Source organism: Anguilla anguilla, chromosome 1, assembly GCF_013347855.1.
Source record: "Anguilla anguilla isolate fAngAng1 chromosome 1, fAngAng1.pri, whole genome shotgun sequence".
Lineage (NCBI taxonomy): Eukaryota > Metazoa > Chordata > Actinopteri > Anguilliformes > Anguillidae > Anguilla > Anguilla anguilla.
Window position 1 is genome coordinate 51,850,046 of NC_049201.1, and position 20,501 is coordinate 51,870,546.

The 20,501-nt window shown below is 43.6% G+C and overlaps 1 protein-coding gene across 7 annotated transcripts in view; it reads left to right on the plus strand.

Annotated features, from left to right (window-relative positions):
• Positions 1-10,373, plus strand: part of znf516 (zinc finger protein 516) — a 47,857-nt gene extending 37,484 nt beyond the window's left edge. For 5 of the 7 annotated variants that reach the window (XM_035381731.1, XM_035381724.1, XM_035381751.1 and 2 more), the window contains 2 exons: positions 2,089-2,193; positions 7,123-10,373. In XM_035381731.1, the coding sequence (XP_035237622.1) occupies positions 2,089-2,193; positions 7,123-7,403 (386 nt within the window). In that variant the 3' untranslated portion in view covers positions 7,404-10,373. Of the gene's footprint in view, positions 1-2,088; positions 2,194-3,824; positions 3,893-7,122 lie in introns of all 7 variants that reach the window. The other 2 variants (XM_035381772.1, XM_035381761.1) reach the window with 2 other exon arrangements.
• Positions 10,374-20,501: the final 10,128 nt, after the last annotated feature.

The window sequence follows — 20,501 nt, forward strand, 5'->3', positions numbered from 1 at the left end:
ATGATTAGTCAGTGCCGTTTAAAAGGATCATTAATCAAATCGCGATGGATTGATGGTCAGAATCTCTGAAGAGGTTTCACTGTTAATTTCGCTGGATGTCCTAAATCTGCAAATATCCTAAACCCCTTCACCCAGCTTAGGAGATGATGTTCTGTGTCATGTAGACATATTTTGAAACTTAAAATAGATACCAGGTACATACTGCATACGTCCTTCAGAAGGAAAATTGAACTGCAAGACGTTATTATCTGACTGAATTCAGTTACCATTTGGCAGTACAGTTAGGCTAGGTAATGTTGGTGATTATAGAAGTCGCCAAACCAAAAGCAAACACTTTTATGTTTTGCGTAGCTCAGAGCTAAGGGCAAACGAGTGAGCGAGTGAGTGGAGGGCACTAGGTAATTTTGGCTAAAAATATCTGACAGGAAATGGTTGTAGATTATATGACTTCGACTGATATTAATCAAATTTGCTCGGATGAAACCTGGCTTGCTGTTCCGGGTTTGCTGATTAAAAGCGATTGATGCCTTCTGTCATCCAAAAAAAGTGAGTTTTCAGCGGCTCCTGCACAGACAGGGCCCCCGAGGCTCCAGAGCCCCCCGGGGGCAGGGGAGAAAAGGATTGACGGGCAGGCGGACGTCTTGATCCTGACAGCTGTGTAAATAATTCAGGAGATGAGCATTTTCACAGGAAGTTCACATCTCTCCCCTCACCCTACCCAAGCCCCCCGCTTCCCCCAGCTCCTACGTGTAGGAGGGATTCTGATTCGCAAGGTTAATGGAGGTGTTGAGCGATGTTTTATCGCGGGCTAGCGCGCAGAGCCGGCTGCAGCTCCCCGCGTCACCAGCGGCGGCGAACGGCGTCGGTGAACAGCGTCAGTGCGCTGATGCGCCGGGTGGGTAAGGGGTCGCATTCCGCCCCGCGCCACAAATATGTAAAGCGTCGTCACGAGGGAAGTAAAAAATGCACTTAAGCCACCAGCTGCTTTTTAAAAAAATGGCATTTAAGAAATCCTCGTTTCTGCTCCCCCCCCCCTTAAAGCATCGCTTTCCTCCGGTCAGATGAGACAAGCTGGCGAGCGTGCTCCCCCCCCCCCCCCCCACCGTACACGCTTCAAGCAGGAGAAGCTCTGTGGACGGACGGCGTCTCCTTCACATGTCCAGGGAGAGAGCATCACGGTCCTCTCCAGCCCTTTGAGTCACATGCAATAACGTGACCTTTCTGAAAACGGGGATTTGTTTTTTTGTCGTCGGGCCCTTCCTTTCGTTAGCGTTTATTTATTTCATTTTACAGTTATTTATTTATTTTCCGTCGCCATGAATGCTAATGGCTCGGGGAGCGGGGTTTCAGTGAGGCCAGAGGGGGTTGACTGGGGGGGTGGGGGGGGGGGGGGGCTGCGTGCGGCTGCCAGTGACACTCTCTGTCACTGCCACCTCTCGTCCCCGGACCCGGGCCGCTCCGGTCCCAGGGTCACCACGGCACCGGCAGGCAGGTAGACGCAGAGCGCTTCCTGACGACACGACGGGGGGGCGGGGGGGGAACGCCTTTCACTCTGTGTTTTGTCCCCAGGGGAAAGGTACAACAACGGGGTGGGGGGGCGGGAAGGAGGGGAAATGTGTGTGTGTGTGTGTGTGTGTGTGTGTGGGGAGGGGAGGGAGGGGCTCTTGTTCCTCCCGCCACACCCGTGTCACTCTGATTGGCCGCGATGTCAGCGCCAAACCGGGGTGACGACTGGCAAAGAGCATCCAGCAAGTGAGAGAGGGAAAGAGAGAGAGAGAGAGAGAGAGAGAGAGAGAGAGAGGAGGAGAAGAAAGAGAGGAACACCTGACATGTGACACCCCCGGTCCTGGAGCGGGAACATCACGGGTGACGCGTTTTAATTGGCTGTAATTTATGCGGCGCCGGGGCCTAGCGCGTGTCCGGCTGTCACGGTCTGCATTGATGCGGCCTGACAGTGGCTGTCCGGGCCCCGGAGGTAGCCCCGCGCGCTGACACATTAGACATACTAATGATGCCTCCCGCTCGCCCGCTCGCCGCGCCGGCTCCTTTAACTCCGCGCTTTCATTTCCCCCTCCCCGCCGACCGCAGGGGCGCTCAGGTCACTGGTGCGGCAGGGAGACTACATCTGTCGGGAGTGCGGGAAGAGCTTCAGTCAGCCCAGCCACCTCCGCACGCACATGAGGTCCCACACAGGTACGCAGCGCAGGACCCGCACGCACGCACCAGAAACACGCACCGGCACGCACACCGACACACACACACCTGCACACCCGTACACGCACGCACGAGAAACACGCACCGGCACGCACACCGACACACACACACACACACCTGCACGCTCTCGCACGAGAAACACACACACACGCACACACACCCGCACGTATGCACGTGCACAGAGCCGAAAGTGTGTGACCACGCATGCACATACAGACTCGTCCACACAAATATGGAAATGTTCACACCTGCACACACACGCACACACAAACTCGTCCACAGAGATCATTTGAATAAACATGCACACCTGCACATACATGCACCTGCAAAAATATGGGGAAAAAATGCAAGAATTATGCACAAACACACAAATAACATAAATGCATAGATACACACATACACAGACCAGTATACATACATGTAAACAGACCAACACTGCCACACAGAAAGACATACACATACTGTATGTCCATATTTTTGATGTGGATCTTTTTTTCATTTTAAAATAAAATGTTATGTCTCAATCTTTTGGTATAAATCAAATTCATTGACATGGAAGTGTTTAATTCAATATAACTGGCATCTCACCTGAAAATAGAGTGAAATGTTATGGATGTATATATCTTGGTATATTTGTCTTTGTGTGTGTGAGTGTGTGTGTGAGAGAGAGAGTAACAGAGTGTGTGTGTCGGAGTATAGTTGCATAAGGGCGTGAGTCTCCTCTTGTGTACTTTTGCGTGTGTGTGTGTGTGTGTGTGTGTGTGTGCGTGTGTTCTCTCTCCTTGGCCGACAGCACCAGTTTGTTTTTCTGAACTCGCTTTCCTGTGATGCTGACCTGTGAGAAATCGTATACATTATTAATCAGATGTCAATTAGGGAGATGTAATTGCGCATGCTAATGAAATGCATTGCCACCAGCACCGTGAACATCAAATGTCCATTTCAGCATATGTCTCCATTTGCACACGACGTCTCTGTTCCAAAGCACACACACCCCCCCCCCCTCCCCCCCCGCGCGCCCGCTGCCCGCCACGCCGCCCCCCCTCCCGACCCGTCTCGTCTTCTTTATAATTTTGTCAACGGTCACGGGGGAGGCAACCCTTACGGCCGGGTTACGGTTACGCTGTCACGGCGACGGCGCGGGAGACGTCTTTTCTCCGCCGTCACCGTTAGCACGTTTAGCGCTCCGCTCGGCTTAGCGGCGGCGCTATCGGTGAGCTCTGCGCTGGGAGTGCGAGTGATGCGCGGGGAGGCCGGCGTGATGCAAAGTGACAGAGGCCAAATGGTAAGTAATACAGGGACAAGCCTCCGCGCGCCGCCGCGCGCACACACGCGTAATTAATGTTGGCAGTGATGGCTTTCTTCTGCGTAAATGTCCAAATTAAAAAGGGCAGGGCCCTCCGGCTTCCATTAGCATACTCTCCAGCTCTGTGTGTCATGTTAAATCCCTGCTTTCAGTCCAAGGGCGACCTTCTCCCTTCTCTCTCTTTTTTATTTTATTTATCTTTTTTTTTTTTGGTGACTGGTGATGGTAATCTATAACAGTCTCAGAAAAATGTTGGCTGACTGAAAAATCTTAGATTTGTAACCGGCCCCCTTGTTCCCCACAGTGTTATTTGAGTCCAACGGACTCCGAGGTACTGACGTTCACCCCACTCCCTCCGAGGTGCCGAAACAAGTATGTTCCATCACCGTTCATTTGGATATTTCAGTTTCCTGTCTGTGTGTATGTCTTTTGCTGTTTTTTGTTTTTCTTACCTCATTGTGTGCATCATTTATTTTTCTTCAGGGTGGTGTCCATTTCTGATCATTTACATGTCGGCCTGGATTCAGTCAATATTTGTCCTGAACTCTGATTTTGCCAAAAAAACGCGAAAATGAAAGTGCTACATTTTCAACACAGTTTTCACAAGATTTTGCTGATTTCTCACGTGCGTTTAGAATAAAGTAGCTTTTATTTGTAAAATCAAAGTTCAGGACAAATATGGATTGAAACATTACTGAAAAGACGAATGGAATTTAATTATAAATTAAGTACAAGGTGATGGAATCCAGACTGTGGTCCATCTGAACAGCTGGATATTGACTGAAGTGGTTTGGATTTCTTCTCTTGCTCTAAGTTGCGACAGCAGTGCCACACCAGGGATTTGAACCTGCAACATATCGAGCCTGTCCACTTCCCTAACACATCAACACCCCAAGATATATTGACAAAGATGTGCTCATCTCATGCCAAAAAACATACTCCTTGATTTTTATATCAGCTCAGAGATTGACCGAGGCAGTCAATGCAGACTCCAGTGGGTTTAATTAAACGTTTTATGGTTTTGAATACACAGGCGAAGTACTGATTCCCACCTCCAACATTTCTTAAAGATAGTAAAGTTCATCCAGTCTTTTGGCTGATGTGTTATAGATTTATTTTGTAAAAAGGGTTCTCACAAAATAATTAGGCCTTTCAGAATGTGGAAGTTATTGGCCCAGAAATACTCTCATAATCTACTTTGAAATCTGCCCATTGTAACCTGTCAAATAAATAGTTGAGTAAAAATTCACGGAGTCCTTGCTGTGTCCTCTTGTTTTGAGTGTGCCGCACGTTTTGTCTGCCGGCGAGTTGTGACGATAAGTGAAATACGAGATGTCGAGGCAGCATGACCGGAGAGAACAGGCACGGTTGCGGTCAGAACGTTGTCGCCTATCGAAAGTGAAGCGGCTCGTTGCTCATTAACCGTCGTTAAGCTTTCGCCTGTTTTTGTATTCCCGACGCTCCGAGGTCGACTATCATAACAGACGCTCTCTCGCGCAATGTGAAGTGGATTGTTAAATTCTGACAGAAGTGGTGCTACTTGACATGAGAAATGGATTAGCCGTGACATTCAGACTAAATGGCTTGTCATTAACTTCATAATTGTTAATTGACTTTTTTTTTTTTTTATCTCACAGCATTTTTTCCCTGTTAGAAGCAGCCGCATTTTCAGACCACACAATTAATTTGCACATAGTAAATATCAAAAAGTTTCTTGTTAGAGGAATGAGAAGGAATTGTACAGTAGTTCCATCCTCACTCTCATTTTCAAATCATTGTGCCCCGATCGCCCACTTTTCTGTGTTGACTGAAATATCATCCGTGAATGTGATTGGCTGGATGACTATGGCCAGGTGTTCTGATTAGCTGAATTATTTTTTGGTACGTATTGCTATGTTACGATTTTCTGTGTGTTGTTTTCACAAGCTTGTTACCGAGTACAGTTCTCAGAGGCATATCACTGTTCTGATTGGCTGAGTTCTGTTTTGGGATATTTATTAGCGTTACAGTCATATGTTCTCTGTTTGTTCCCACCCCATGCTCCTCTGTGTTCTGTGCGACAATGTGTACCTAACTAAAATCGGCCCACCTGGTGACCTGACCCCACAACCAGACGGCCCCCCCTCCACCCCGCCACAAAAAAAGAGAAACTAACTCAAAAGCCAAACAGAGACTTTTTCCTCAACCTGTAAAACATTTCTTTGGAAAAAAAAAAGACCCAGTGCAGATAAAATAAATTATATCTGCACTAGCATTCAGAAAGTCCCAGGTCTGCACTTACGGTGGGACCGTTCTCTTAATTAATCATACTTTTACATTTATCGGACGTTATGAATGATGAACACAGGAGCGGCGGAAAGGTCCAATTAAATCTATTGTTGGTAGTGCTACGCGGTGACAATAACCTTTAGTGTAATTTAGTGTGTTGTTTCTGTGCGAGATTTCACTTTCCTCACAGGACACAAAGCCATAAAGGTGCTGGGCTCAGACTTACAGCTCAACCCGCCGCATTATCGCCTGCTCGAGATTACCTTGATTAATTGTGATTAATTTGTGGAAATTCGCCCATTTTTCAAAACGATAACGAGGTGCAATTAAATGGCAGTCTCATTTGTTTTGTTCAGGTGTGCGTTGCTTATTTATGGGATGTATTAAGAGGCATTGTAGGTCAGTCTAATTAAACCTGGTGCGCTGAGCCCACGATATTCCTGTTCAACACTGAAAAGGGCGTGTGCAGGAAGCAGGGCCGAGGCGCTGTCAGGCCCCTTCCCTCCTCTCGCTTTGACGAAGACCTCGGCCTCCTCTGACGAGATTACGTTGGCCTCGATTCCGTCTAACAACAGCGCCCCCAACTCTGAGGCAATGAATACAAACAAGTGTTTCTTTTAAGCACAAGTGCGTAGGAAATGAAGTAAAGTTGTGGCTGCAAGGCAAAGGAGAAAGAAAATTGTGGTTGAGCTGAATAGAGGCCTTCGTATGTAGGTGACTACATATAACTAATAGTTTGGTGCAAGTGTAATTATTATTATAATTATAAAATCCCATTTTGGGCTAAACAAGTGAAACAGGTAGTCTTGCACAGTGGTTATGAAAGTGACATTCACAGTGAGAACATTTTTAACCATCTTAGAAATGGTTTTGTCCCACATTCACTCTCGCACTTGCTGAACAGCTCCCCCAAAGAAGTGGTAATATCTCAGTTTCACCTCTAGATGGCGAAAAACCTCAAACAAAGGGGATCCCTCCCCTAGTGACAGTCTCCGAACAGAGCCAGCTCCCGCTCTTGTTTGTCAAAAGCACAGCTGAAAAAAGAAATGGGGAGAAAAGTGAAGCCTGCTCCATCCCCTCGGGGTAAACAGTCAGCCGTCACCATATGGCCTGTCGCCCATTCCGTCAGTCTCAAATGTGCTGTCACCCTCCTCTGCTAACCTAATCTGTCTTTTTCCCTTCAAAAAAAAAGCCAAAGATCTGACTGACCTGCCACCTCAACCCCAACTCCACCCCCTCCCCCCACCCCCACCCCCACCCCCACTTCACCCTCCTCCACCCCTCCTCCGCCTCACCTTGCAGTTTTCTCTCTCTCTTTTTTTCTGGGTGTGCAGGCGAGAGACCGTTCCGGTGCCAGCTCTGCCCATACAGCGCTTCTCAGAAAGGGAACCTAAAGACCCACGTCATGTGCGTGCACGGCGTCCCCTTCGACAACGCCCAGTACCCCGACGGGAGGGCCCGCCCGCCCGGGGGCAGCGACCTCGCCCGCCACCACGAGGACCGGGACCGCCCGGGCGACCGGGACTGCCCCCTCCCACCCGAGAGCACCGCCCTGGACCGGGAGGCGGACGCTCTGACCGTAACAACCAGACAAATAAGGAACCCGGCCAACTGAGCACAGCCAGGCCGCTCGCACGCGGGGCCTGGTCCCCGGCCCCTGGGATGACCGGAGTCACATTTTCCACCTGCTTTTGCCCTGAGGACGTGAGACAAATTAAACCTTTATCAAGGGTCCGAGGAACAATGACACTGTGAAATGGATCACTGCTTAGAGATCACATGACCCGAGTTTGGGGTATTGCTCTGCTATTTTTCTAGTCCCTCTCTCTCTCTCTTCTTTCCCCCTCCCCTCTTTTTCTAGATTACAGATATTCACGCGAGGCAGGACACGAAACCAAACACCTCAGATAGCAACCCCAAAAAACACTAGCCCTCCCAGACCGGGGCGTGGCACGTGTTTACACGGACGGCTGTGATGCTTCGGCCGCTGTGTTTTTGATTCGCCAAGGATTTTACCAAACTTGAAAAGCCATCAGACCAGTTCACACCCGACGTGGAACTTTGCGAAATTTGCTTTTAATTTTTTCAGAAAACAAATTAAACTTCTGCTTTAAGAGCACCTGCTTGAATTTGAAAAACAATGTGCTCATCGCTGTGAACACGTTCTCTCAGAGGGAAGGGTGACACCAAACTCTCGTTTAGGTCCGGTGGCCGTTTTAGAATGAGAGTGTGTTTGCCTTTTTTTTCTTTTTTTTTTTTTGCTGTGACTAAAAAAGATTTGGAGCAAATGGGTCCGACCCTGCAAAACTAAACATTGATTTATTAGAAAATATTAATGTGGACTGGCTCACTATAGCTTTCCCATTTTCTCAGGACATGATTCACTGATGCTTTTTCTGTTTGTGTATTTCCCTCAATTAATTCCCTGCTATTTGACATGCATTTGATTGGCTTGGGAACTCTCACTGAATCATAAAATGTGAAATCCAAAATTTAAGGAATATATTTTAATAATGCTGCACACAATAGAACAGATTTTTTTTGTTGCTGCTTTTGTGTATGTAATTTAATGCATATGTTGCAACTGCATAATTCGTAGCATATTGAAGAAGCAATAACAGATGTATTTTGACAGGCGACATATTTTGCGATATATTTCATAATATATTCCTTATATTATCGATTTCATGTGCTACCAGATACAATTGAATATGAAGATTTTTTCATGAGGGAAATACATACTGTTTACCTCAGAGACATGTGAGTACTTAAAGCCATGTGGTATATGCAATGATAAGACCACCGTAGTGGTATTTATTTTACAGTTATCTTGTACCTGTTGTTGTCTAGTAATATCAGGTAGCACATGCAGCATCGGGTTAATGCATTACGGAAAACGACATGCCTTGAGACAGACGGTGCGAGAGAGGAACTGACCAATTAAATTATTTTTTAATAAAAGCGTTATGAGCTACTTTTGAGCTCCACAAATGTATGATAACAAATGAAAAAAATTCCAAGCATGCAAATATCTTTATATATATTTTGAGACATCGGTAGTTTTTACATGTACAATGATGATATAGTTTCTGTATCACTTGGGTAACTGTGTAGATACAGTATGTGTATGCTTTCATACAGGTGTGCTTACAGTACAAAAAATGAAAATTATGCACTTGTAACTGTGTATATTTACATACCGGATGGTATGAACTGATTTAACAATTTTGCTATTGTTATTGATTAAGTACATTATTTACCATAGACTTATTCTAGCTTGTTGTTATGACTTACTGGCCTTGTGCTGACTAAGCAGAAACAGAGAGAGGGTGATGTCTTCTCCTCTTTCTGTCTAACCAAACCCTTTACAGCATCAGATACCAAACAGTTGTTGGTAAGCCTCGGTGCACTTAAGATATGATATTGCTTTAATATTTATTGTGTTTCGCTTGCGTTTGGTGAGGTGAAAGGGGTGTGAGTGCTTAACTAACAAAATTTCAGCTTTCATTATTTCATTTTCTTTTCCATACCCAAGTACTTTGAATATAATTTCTAATGTGGGCATTTTGTGTGAGAGGTTCATTAAAATGTGCATTTTTAGAAACCCAATTTGAAGAGGTAGATCTATGAATAAATTACACTTGATTGCTATGTATTAATGGAAGATTATATACATATATATATATATATATATGTGTATATATATATATATATATATATATATATATATATATACATATATATATACACATACACACGACAGTCAGTGTACTAAAGACTTGCCTTTTTTACTGACTGAAATACATTAACCTCTGCATGCACACTTTACATTTAAGATTTACATCTGACTCTTGGCTCCAACCTCTATGGAGCATTGATTTTTCTGAATATACATGATTAGAATTTGTATGCTGTCTAAAACATTCCATTAACCATTCCCGGCTGAAACCAACGGCAAATAATCACATCTGAGACAAAATTACTACATCCATAAATCAATAACATATAATTAACGTATCTGAGACAAAAAAAAACAGAAAGAGCGAAAGAAGAAAAGGCGCAGTGCTTAGACAGTGTCAGCCAACGGAGCTGGTTTATGGGTGTGCGGTATACTCGACCAGGATACGCGTACGTCTTTCTTACAGAATTCCCAGATACAAGGGGACTGTACAACAGCAGCTAGTCTCTGATGTCTCCTCTATAGATAGGGTTTGTTCAGTTGTAGGCAAGGTGGCATTCCAAAGAACCTGGCTAGGTTTATTATATTTTAGATTTTTTTGTGCGTGTGCGCGTGTTTCAGAGAAATTTTGTATTGATTTGATTTTAGTTCTTTGCTAGCTAATAGTATTTAAAACTGTATTTTTTCTTTTTTGTAATAATTATCATGTCGTAATGGATCAGCATAAATGCAACACCATCATTTTCTTTTTTATTATAACATTCTGCAATTTCCACCTGACAAACTGTTACCAATAAGAACTTCTCTACCTCTCCTGATACTCCTGATTCTCATGTCTGAACAGTTGTTTTGTATGTGGTTCCAATGGCAATGTAATTTCCACATTAAAAGATGAATAAGAGCCTTTTTTGACTGAGAGAAATCATTTCTGTCACCTGACGGCAACATCGCTTGCAGGTATTTGTGGTTGATGAAAGAACCGCAAACACAAGATAACAGAACCAGGTCAGGGTTTATATAATACAAGGCTGAACACCTAAGCGCAATGCTGTTGTTATGGTAGTTCAAACATAAAAATTGAACATGCAGTGAAGTGCCTTGACCATGTATATACACTTATATATAAAATGTTAATTGTGTGTGCGTGTGCATGAGTGTCTGTGTGTGTGTGTGTGTTTGTGTGTGAATGTGTGTGTGCGTGAGTATGTGTGAGTGGGTGTGCATGTACATATGCATATGCATTTGGCGTGATTGTGTGTGCATGTGCATATGTGTGTGGCGTGACTGTGTGAGCATGTGTGCGTGTGCATGTGCATATGCGTGTGGTGTGAGTGTGTGTGCGTGTGCATGTGTACTGTACCTTGGCTGCCATAAGGTGAGTCTCACAGTAACTGGACAGCCATAGCAATAAGGAGATGGGCTGTTGCCTGCAGTCAGGCCTAGCTTTGCCACTCACAAAGGGCTCTTTTTATGCTCCTCCCCATGGGTTAGATAGATTAACAGTGAAAGGGTTCAACAAAGCTCGAGAGAATTGTATCAACCTGTTCCTTCTGTGGTTCAACAGACAACCTTACCTGCAATGAACACACAGCACAAACTGAATATACCTCCATTACATAAGCACACTCACATACACCTCGCAAAAAGTCCCCTCCCCACAATATGGGCCCCCTGTCCACTACCACCACGTTCATTATGACCACTTGTAAATAAAATAATGTGACAAATGACAAATAGGAATGCAGATGAAACTGCAGTAAGAGCAGCAGAAAGCACTCGGGCGCATTGTACAGCTCCCAGTAGCAGAAGCTCTTGCACAGTTGTTTTATAGTGGCTGTAGAAATGCACACTACAGTGTCGCACTTTGGAGAAAATCACCTCTCTCTCAGCCATATGGACACCCACTGACATCATGGTTACTGTGTCACAAGACAGAAAGCTTCCCTTTTGCTTTGATGTGAAAAAGTACCTACTTTCATATGGTGGCAGACTGAAATGTATTGAAATACTAAAAAAAATCCACCTTTGAAATAAAGAATTTTAGTCCTAAGAGTATGATTTACACATTTTGCAATAGCAGACTTTTGAATGAGGTGCAAAATGCTTTGAAATACAATTTAGTTCACAGTCGAAGGTCTTTTCGAGCACCTTCAAGACTTACTTTTAACTCAATTTTTAATTGCAGTGAAATAAAAATAGCCCCGTATAATGATGAAATCTCTTAAACGCCGTGCGCTGTCACAAAATATATTCATCACGGGATTTGCGTTTCATATTTTAAAAATGAGATTTGATTTCTGGTAGGCTTCTCGGCAGATGTCTGGCTGAGTTTTTGTATCTCTGGCAACACCGCTTATATACAGGAAGACCAATCTTCATTCCAAAAACAGGCAGTAGTGTGCCAAATCTAGAGCACAAGCCACAAAGACTGGCTTTCAGGGAGGAGGGGGTGGAGGGGCTATGATGTTTCCTTTCATATCTGTGACCTCGTCCAGTTAGGTACATCAAATTAAAGCAGAACTTTTCCTCCATATTAGCCGTTCTGCTAGTATGCCAGCCATACAGAGCAGATTTGTGCGGGGCTAAGATCTTTGCAGGAACCTGGCAGGAGGACCTCTCTACCATTTAAGGCATGTATGGAAGTGAGTCTATATTAACAGTTACTGTACGTCAATCAAACCACATCCACATCGCAATACAGCCAAAAAGGGGGCACCAGACCTACACGTAATTTGGAAATTGTGATCATTTGCAAACCTGCATTTAATAATCACCCTTTTCAGTAATTTCCACTTCAATAAATGTCTGATAATTTCTATCTCAGACTTCACGCCTCACATTTAAACTGCAGGTACAAGAATTTCTGTTCAAGCAAGTATTTTTACTCACTGTGCATCTGCTTTTCTCATTAATCGGCGCGGATGACTAATCCTACCAACACAGTAAAAATAAAATACTGTGGTAATACTGATTCATGTTTTGTTTACATGAATTTTATGCTTGAAAAGTGATGGTAGCACACTATGTTTTTCTGTCTCGCTCCTACAGTTTGGAAAAATGTTCAGGGCTCCCTCTTGCAGTTTTGAAATTGGGCACATAACGGTCATAATTATCCATCATTGCTGTCTACTTAAAGCAGTGGTTCCAGAACTTTCTGAGCCAACCACCACTGAATAAGCAAATGCATTTTCTGTGACTCACCCCTTTTAAATGGTTGCCTAAACATGTTTAAATATGTTCAAAATTTGTGGAATTAAACTGTATGTCAAAGCATATGTCAAACATAACTGTATGTACACCAAGGAGTGCAGCGTTTAACTTGACTGGTGAAAATGTCTCTGGAGAATGTAGAATTTTTTTTTCCCCAAATATTATCTTGTGACCCACCTCAACCCCTCTCACTGCCCTGAGTTAATGGTACAAGTCCACGTTGCAGTGCTCTTACCTGCTGCGAATCTGACCAATGGATTTGACCCCCCTTCCCTTTCCCCCCACCCATGCTGTGTGATCTTTGCAGGAGCAGTGACTCATTTTGAGTGACTCTTCATTTTTAGCATCAGAGTAAATTGACTGGAGTCTGCCATTTGTTTTTTTTTTCAAAGCAGATGGTGCATGATGCTAATGTGTGTGACATTAATGCTTGTGAGGCTGCGGGCTGCGAGAACTGACTGACAAGAACTGACTGCCATCATTCGTCAGCCACCCAAACGCTGACATTTCAGCTACCGGTCACCGAAACCGAGACTTTTCCCTCTCGGTGAATGCGAGCCTTTCGCTGAGACAGCTCCTGTCTGTGGCACAAGGTGCATTAATGTCACTGAGGGAGATAAGCTAGCATCCCTCCCCGTCTGGGTGCCATTGTGGCAGTCAGACAATACTGTGGATATTGTTGCATGTTTTTGTAATTTTAGACACATTAAAATATCAGATGGTCCAGAGAGTTCTGAGAAGATCATTCCACAGTCCAAGGTAACTGCAGGTTTGTACGGCTGCCAGTTTCACTAAGGGTCTTTCTCAGTAAGTATAGGTAATTTTCAGTCATATCCAACATCAAAGGTTTAGTGCATTTTGCGGTATTTAAAACATTAAGTTGGCCGAAATTTCAAGTGCCACATTCTTAGTAAGGGAGACCTTGAAAAATCCCTTTGAATATTAAACTGCTCACTTCCGTCACAGAAATATTACTTAAAGCCCTCTGGGAGTTAACGGTATGTGTTTAGATTCAGGTAAGCGATAGGGGGTGAGATAGATTAAGAGTTATTTTTAAGCGTAATTTATGGTTTTGCTAGGGTCAGGTTTAGAGTTGAGAGGTTGGTATGCCACATATCCTGAATGAGAACACTTGACATAAGACCACACTGTTGGACAGAGAGATGTTCATCTACGCCTCGACACTTCAAGGTTGAGGTTAGAGGGGGCAAAATGTCATCCACCCATCCTTCTCTGAAAAATTGGAAGAGGTCTTGCTCCAGTGTTCCACAACAGACAGATGATGAATTCCTTTCTTTGATGTAGGGGATAATGATGCAGCCCACAAATGGATCTCTCTCAAGTTCCTGTACATCACACAGAGAAACTTGCGGAACTTGAGTGCTTCCCTGTACAAGCTTGTCAAGAGGAAGTGCTTAATGTATGACATTCTTTGCATACAGATATGTTTCTCGAATTACGTGCCTAAGCTTGTCAGTGATGGGTCATTGAAATATTCCTCATAAAAATCCTGAGAACAGCTTCTAAAATTATTTGAGGAAAGTTGAATTTCTCGTTGACAGAAAGCATAATGACAAATGTGCATCTATCCATGTCTAAAAAGAAGATAATATGTATCTGAACAAAAAAACAATTTTTTTTTTCAATTTTAGAAATGTAACTCTGGGAAAGAGTTTGTTTGAAAGAGGATGGTCTAAGAGTGAGGGATTCATGCTTAGTCCCGCAATCCAAAGAATTCTCCAGGGTTTAATTTATTTAAGCCACAGAGACCATTGTACAGTGCATCCTCTAAAAGTGAGGTGACAGTGGTGAACATGTAACATTTAACCATTTCATGCAATAGCCTTGTTAACACGTGCCCCAGTTTTGTACCTCTCTGTTTGTCCTCCTCTGAATTCCAAATCAGGATTATTTTATTTAGAAACAACTTGGGTCAGTTGCTTCTGCTAGCGTTGGCATCAGTAGTACCTAGTAGTTCCATCTGGGCCCGATCTCAGCCCAGTGTTAGTGGCCATGATCTCATCCCATTGGAGAGGGTGCAGACCCGCGCTAGCAGGTCCAAAGTTCACGTCCCTTGGAAGGTAAAGAACACAGGCCTCATTCAAAAACACCCGAACAACCAAATGGCGCGGTATTACAGAGGGGGCGGTGGGCGGGGAGGAGGAGGAGGATGGGGGGGGGGGGGGAAGCAAACAGGGCCCCGTTAGCGACGAGGGCACCAGCGATCCAGGCAAAAGGCCAAACAAATTTACAACACTTCAAGTGCTTCCGACACCAGAACATTTCCGCTGTGGAATATGTAAATATTGCACTAATCAAAGGTTTTTGGAATTGCAAATGCCACAAAAGGTTATGACCCAGAGCCTTGCTAATAGAGGACTGGGGGCACTCACGGAGAAGGCCCAAGTGACAGCTACCACAGGGCATTTTGCATGAGGTAGACCTCCAGTGTGTGACCTCTGCCTCTCGCTTTCCACCACTCTGACAGTAATGAATGGAAAGGGGTGTTTATGAATATCAAATGTTATTTACACAGAAACAGCTGACAAAAAGAGAAGAAAAAAAAAGAATGGGAAGCTCTCTCGTTGCATCTCTGCACATTGTCTTGTGACTCCTTTGTAGTCATTTGGTCTTTGAGAGCTGGAACAAATGGTTCGTTTAAAAAAAATCGTAATAATTATAATTTTATTTTAACCAGACAGTGTTTATTTTTAGATGTGTGTTATCTTTTTATCCTTGAAATGCACTTCTGTTGAAACATATATGAAAGAAATATATTTGTGGCTGCAAAGAGAAAGCGATAATTACAATGATCTGTTAAGTAATAACTAAATTTCTGCAAATATTTTGGTTGCACATCTGTTTGAGCCTTAGCCATAGCTATCACCAAAAACGTTCACCGAAACAAGCTATAATGACAGCAAGCAAAGCCGGTCAACAGAAGTGACATCAGTGTGGAGCAGAACCCTGAAAATAGACACTATGTCTTTAAAAACTCCACAAAACCTCAAACGCAAAACTATTAGGCAAACTTAAACTGTGTCATGAAGTCGTGAGCTGGTAAGTTCAGTTTTTCAAGTGCTTTATTTTCCTTGACATGTTCTAATTCTCCGATTGCTTTCACACCAAGCTGGAAGGGTTAACTTAAGAGCATTATAAGAACCACATCACCATTTCCCGCTAAATACGGATAACCTCAAGAATAACCTTGAACCTGAACAATGAGACATTTCACTCGCCTCCAGTACATTTGTGTTTTAACATTCCGTGCCGCTGTCCCATTGCACTGCCTGACTTATATCACCCTGTGTTAGATTTAGCTGGATCTAAAGTATGCTAATCAGAACCTATTCAGCGAGCCCCCATTCTTAAAAGTGAAAATGATTCCCAGGACATACTGTGACATTTAACATCGCCTTCACTAATTTGTGCTTAATAGCCAAAAAGTGATTAGAGTTAACATTAATGACATTTCATACTCCTCCCTCCCCCAACCCCTCCACATTAATTTCCCTTCTGCTGATACTTAACGGCTAATGCTTGTGGCTGGCTTTTACAGCTTAAACTTAATGCAACACTTTGGCAGAAATCCCTCAGTGCTTCACATCGCCGCCACAAAATCTGTGAAACAGAACAACAGAGGACTCGGGGAAACAAAGAACGCAGACCTAAACCCCTTCACTTGCAATCTATTGTATCGGTCAGCTTGTTACCAATTGACACTGGCACCGAGGGAGATTAAAGGAGACTGGATAATTTAAGATTACGTCACACAAATAAATGTGTCTCACGCTTTTCATTCGTAGACCCATTATGAACATATCTATTTTTGTCAAGGCTGAATCGTGCAGAGGATAAAACTGTCAAAAAAGAAGGGTGGCATCTGCTTTTACCCATTCACTAGAGATGAGTAGGCTTTGCCAATTCAACAGTGATGAAATGTTGTTACTGAGTATAGAACAATGGGTATAATGGGATGGGGGCAGTTATATGCATAGCCAGTGCTGGGGAGTTGGGATCTTTTAAGGACCCAAATTTAAGGGATGTATACCAAGCTAAATGTAATACACTTTGGCATGGAATCAGTCAACACTGGTCCTTCATTTCAATTTTTTTCTCCTTCAAAAAGACATTTAGCAAGTTCATAACTAACATTTCTGAACTTATCAAACCTGCGTGCACGGAAAATAAATTGCTTGCACGTAATTTTAAGCCATCGGGTCAGATGTTGGTTGAATTTAAAATAGTTTGTTGTCAACTTCTAGTCATACGTCTACAGAACTAAAAAAAGTTGTTTTGTGATTTAAAAAAAGTTAAGAAACAAAAAAAATGCACAACATTAATTGTTGTTTCATGTTGACACGTCTGTCAAATGGTTTACTTCCTCCTGCAGCCCTTCTGAATGGCTTTTAGGTTTCTGTCTGCTGTTAAAAAAACAAACGACTCCTTAAAGAAGAAAAGTAACCTTTACTGCACCGCAGTTATTGGTTTATTGCTCCCATATCTCATCCATTCCTTTTGGTCGCCAGCATCCACAAAGATGGAGGGAGCCTCCGCGTCGAAGTATGACACCTATTTAATGTGATAACGCACTGTGGGTCATATGAATGCACCGAGAGAGAAAAAAAACCAGTATGTATTAAAAACGCTCGCAGGGCAGAAACAGGTACCTCGCTGGTACCACAGTGACCCCGCTGATGTGCAAGGGTGAAACGACACGGTCTGTAGCCGGGGGAAACTGGGGGGGTGGGGGGGGGACCTCTCCGGATCACTTCGTGTTACTTGTAATTGCAGCAGCTGTACACATCCTGGGGGGATCATGGGAGATGGCAGGAGCCAATGCTGACGGACAGCCCAATCTCCCGACCGGACAGGTTCAAGAAGGACGCGTCACTCTGCCCCGGCCCTCCGAGCTGACCGCAGCCTTTGGGCACTAAATGCATATCGGCAAAGTGTCCGTGCCAATGTTATTAGCGGGGAGGCTTAAACTCCGGTGTAATTTTCTCAGTGGCCTTCTTTATTGGCACCTGTGATAGGAGAAGTATTTCAATGGGAGCTGAGTGGAATTGTGATTAAGGCTCCTGAAAGGCATTGTGCTTTAATGGACAATCGGAGATGGTGGTGGGGGAGCAGGGGCAGAGATTCTCTGTACGCCCAGGCCAGGCCCGCCCTGAGGATCCGTTACAAACACGGCCCTGCCTGGACTGTGCTAACTGTACAGGAAGTGGGGTCTGGGCCTGTACTCACGCATCCAGTGGAAATAAGGCACGGGTAGAGAATCAAGCTGTGATTCGGAAAGCATCTTTTCCCTGCTTTTAGATGCTTCTGACATGGTCACCAAAAATCAAATGGATATATAATTTATCAAATGTGTCTTCTCCGCTGCCAGCTGTCCACGGGTAGTCTTTCTACAAGAGAAGAGGGTTGAAGACAGGGGAGGAGAATATGAGTTCAATGGATGTGAATGTTTCACAATATTTCAGTTTCCCAAGGGCTAACATAACTGTTTTAATCAAATGTGATTCGTATAAATAACTGATCATTCCCTCCTCTTTATTAAACAAGCGGATTCCCCTCTACCCTGTTAATGGAATTCAAATGCCATGTTTTTTTTTGTCTGGGTATAATTACAGTGAAACTTTGTCAATACCTTAGGTACATGCCTTTGGAGTACATTCAAGAGTGAGATAAAGTGGGTTTGAAAGAACTGTTACTAACACCTGTTGGTTTGGCTACCAGTAATATTTTGCCTCAGCAAATAATCAAGAGTTGATATTTGATGAAAATCTCACAGGCACTTTAAACACCAAAAACATGGACACACACTGTCTGACCTCCATATCTGCAAAGATATGGATGAATGTCAAGCGACAGGAGTATCATGCTTATGAAGAGAATGAAGAAAACCTTTATACCAAAGACTAGCAGCCAAAATAAATAGGTAATATTTATCTTTAAATTGAATGACATTGGATTTGAGCATAGGAAGCATCCCATTATAAGACGGACCATGGCATGGCCAACAAGTTTTACTGTTCCAACAGGTTGAAAACTTTACAGGTTCACAATTCACAAATATTGTAATAAATGGTATACATGCATAGTCCATATTTACTGTTTGTATATTTTGAGATATTAGATTAGATTAGATAGATACTATGCAATTTATATGGTGAGCTACACTGAATTGATCTCTTTGAAACTTAGGGGTGACTCTATTAGAGCATCATGTACTTATGTGTTTCGTGAGCCCTGTTGAAGATGATACTTTAATGCAGGGGTACACAACTCTGGTCCTGGAGGGCCGGTCTGCATGTTGGTTTATCGTTCCAACCAATTACCTTTGTTTCAGTTTTCTGACAGGTCTATAAACTACATTAGTTCACTCCTGTACCTGAGAACAATAAAATCTATAGGATACATCTGCAGTCTATCGTAGCCACTGGTGCTTATACAAATGTCAGATTAAGATGCTGAGCCAATTAAATAATCAAAAGCAGAGGTTGACACACAATCTGGAAACGAACCCACCCTTGTTGCACACCCCTGCTTTAATGGCAAAGGGAAAGGCAATGTTTCACTGAGGTGCTGATGGGAAATGAAGTTCAGAGCTGGTGGAATTGAAGTCCAAAATTTAAGTAGGCTCTTCTGCTCCCATATGTTCAATGCAACAGGGGACTGTGTGTGCCTATTGAACTCACTCCTCCCACAAACAGGCGGAGTGTCAAGGGTTTTCAATTTAATCTGGAAAACGCCATGAGAAAATGAGAGCATTTTTACAGTGACAACCTGCAGAAGCAAGATGGAAGGGAAAGCAAAGGATTGCATAGCCAATCAACAATAAGGGGATAATTAGGTGGCCAGGTGTAGAGAGTCAGATAATTTGACCGGGACTCCACACCCTCACTCTATCGATAAGCGCCATGGGATCTTTAACGACCAACACTGAGCCAGAAGCTAGGTTTCACACACAAGACGGCACCTTCTTCAGCAGAGTTTCCTCATCACTGCGCCGGGGAATTGATTTTAATTGGTCCAGAGGGAAGAGTTCCCCTCTGTTGGCTCTCCAACAGAAACCTGGTTTCCCCAAGAGGTCTCCCAACCAAGTACTAACCGAGCCCAGCCGCACTCCACTTCGTCTGTTTGGCACGGCTAGTTTACAGGGTGGTACAGCTGCAGGCAATTTGATTGATGTCTTCCCTTTGCATTGGTCTGGTCAGCACTGAATGTGGAGATAAATATAGAGACAGGATCTATTTTAGTAAGCAGCTGAACACTGCACCAGTCATTCTATTGAAATGAGAGTTTCTTTGCATACTTTGGAACCAGTGTCTGAATCCTCGGGCCACATATTTTCATAAAAATACCATTTTCATCTGTTTCAACACTTCCTGACTAATAGACTCGGTGTCATAAAAACAAGTCAAAACTCTTTACACTGAGTTGTACTGAATTACATTGTTGGTGCTTTTTACTTACTGACCACGGGTAACTTATTGTTAGAAACATTAATTCTGTGATATGCAAAGCATTGCACTGAAACATTTTAAGTGAAGTACATTCCAAATGCAAATGAACATATCCAGGGGAATAAAGTATGATATTATGGAGAATATATGTAACTTGATTCTAATATTCTATGTGAATCATTTAATGTTTTCTCATTGTGGGTATTAGCTGAGAGCCCCAAATTATGGTATAGGAGCCAGACTATTGCCCACAGTTTGCTGAGAGACAGACATACAAAGATAGACATACAAAAAAGAAATACTAAAAACAGTGTTACTTGGCCGCACTAGACAATCACACAGGAATCTTTCACCC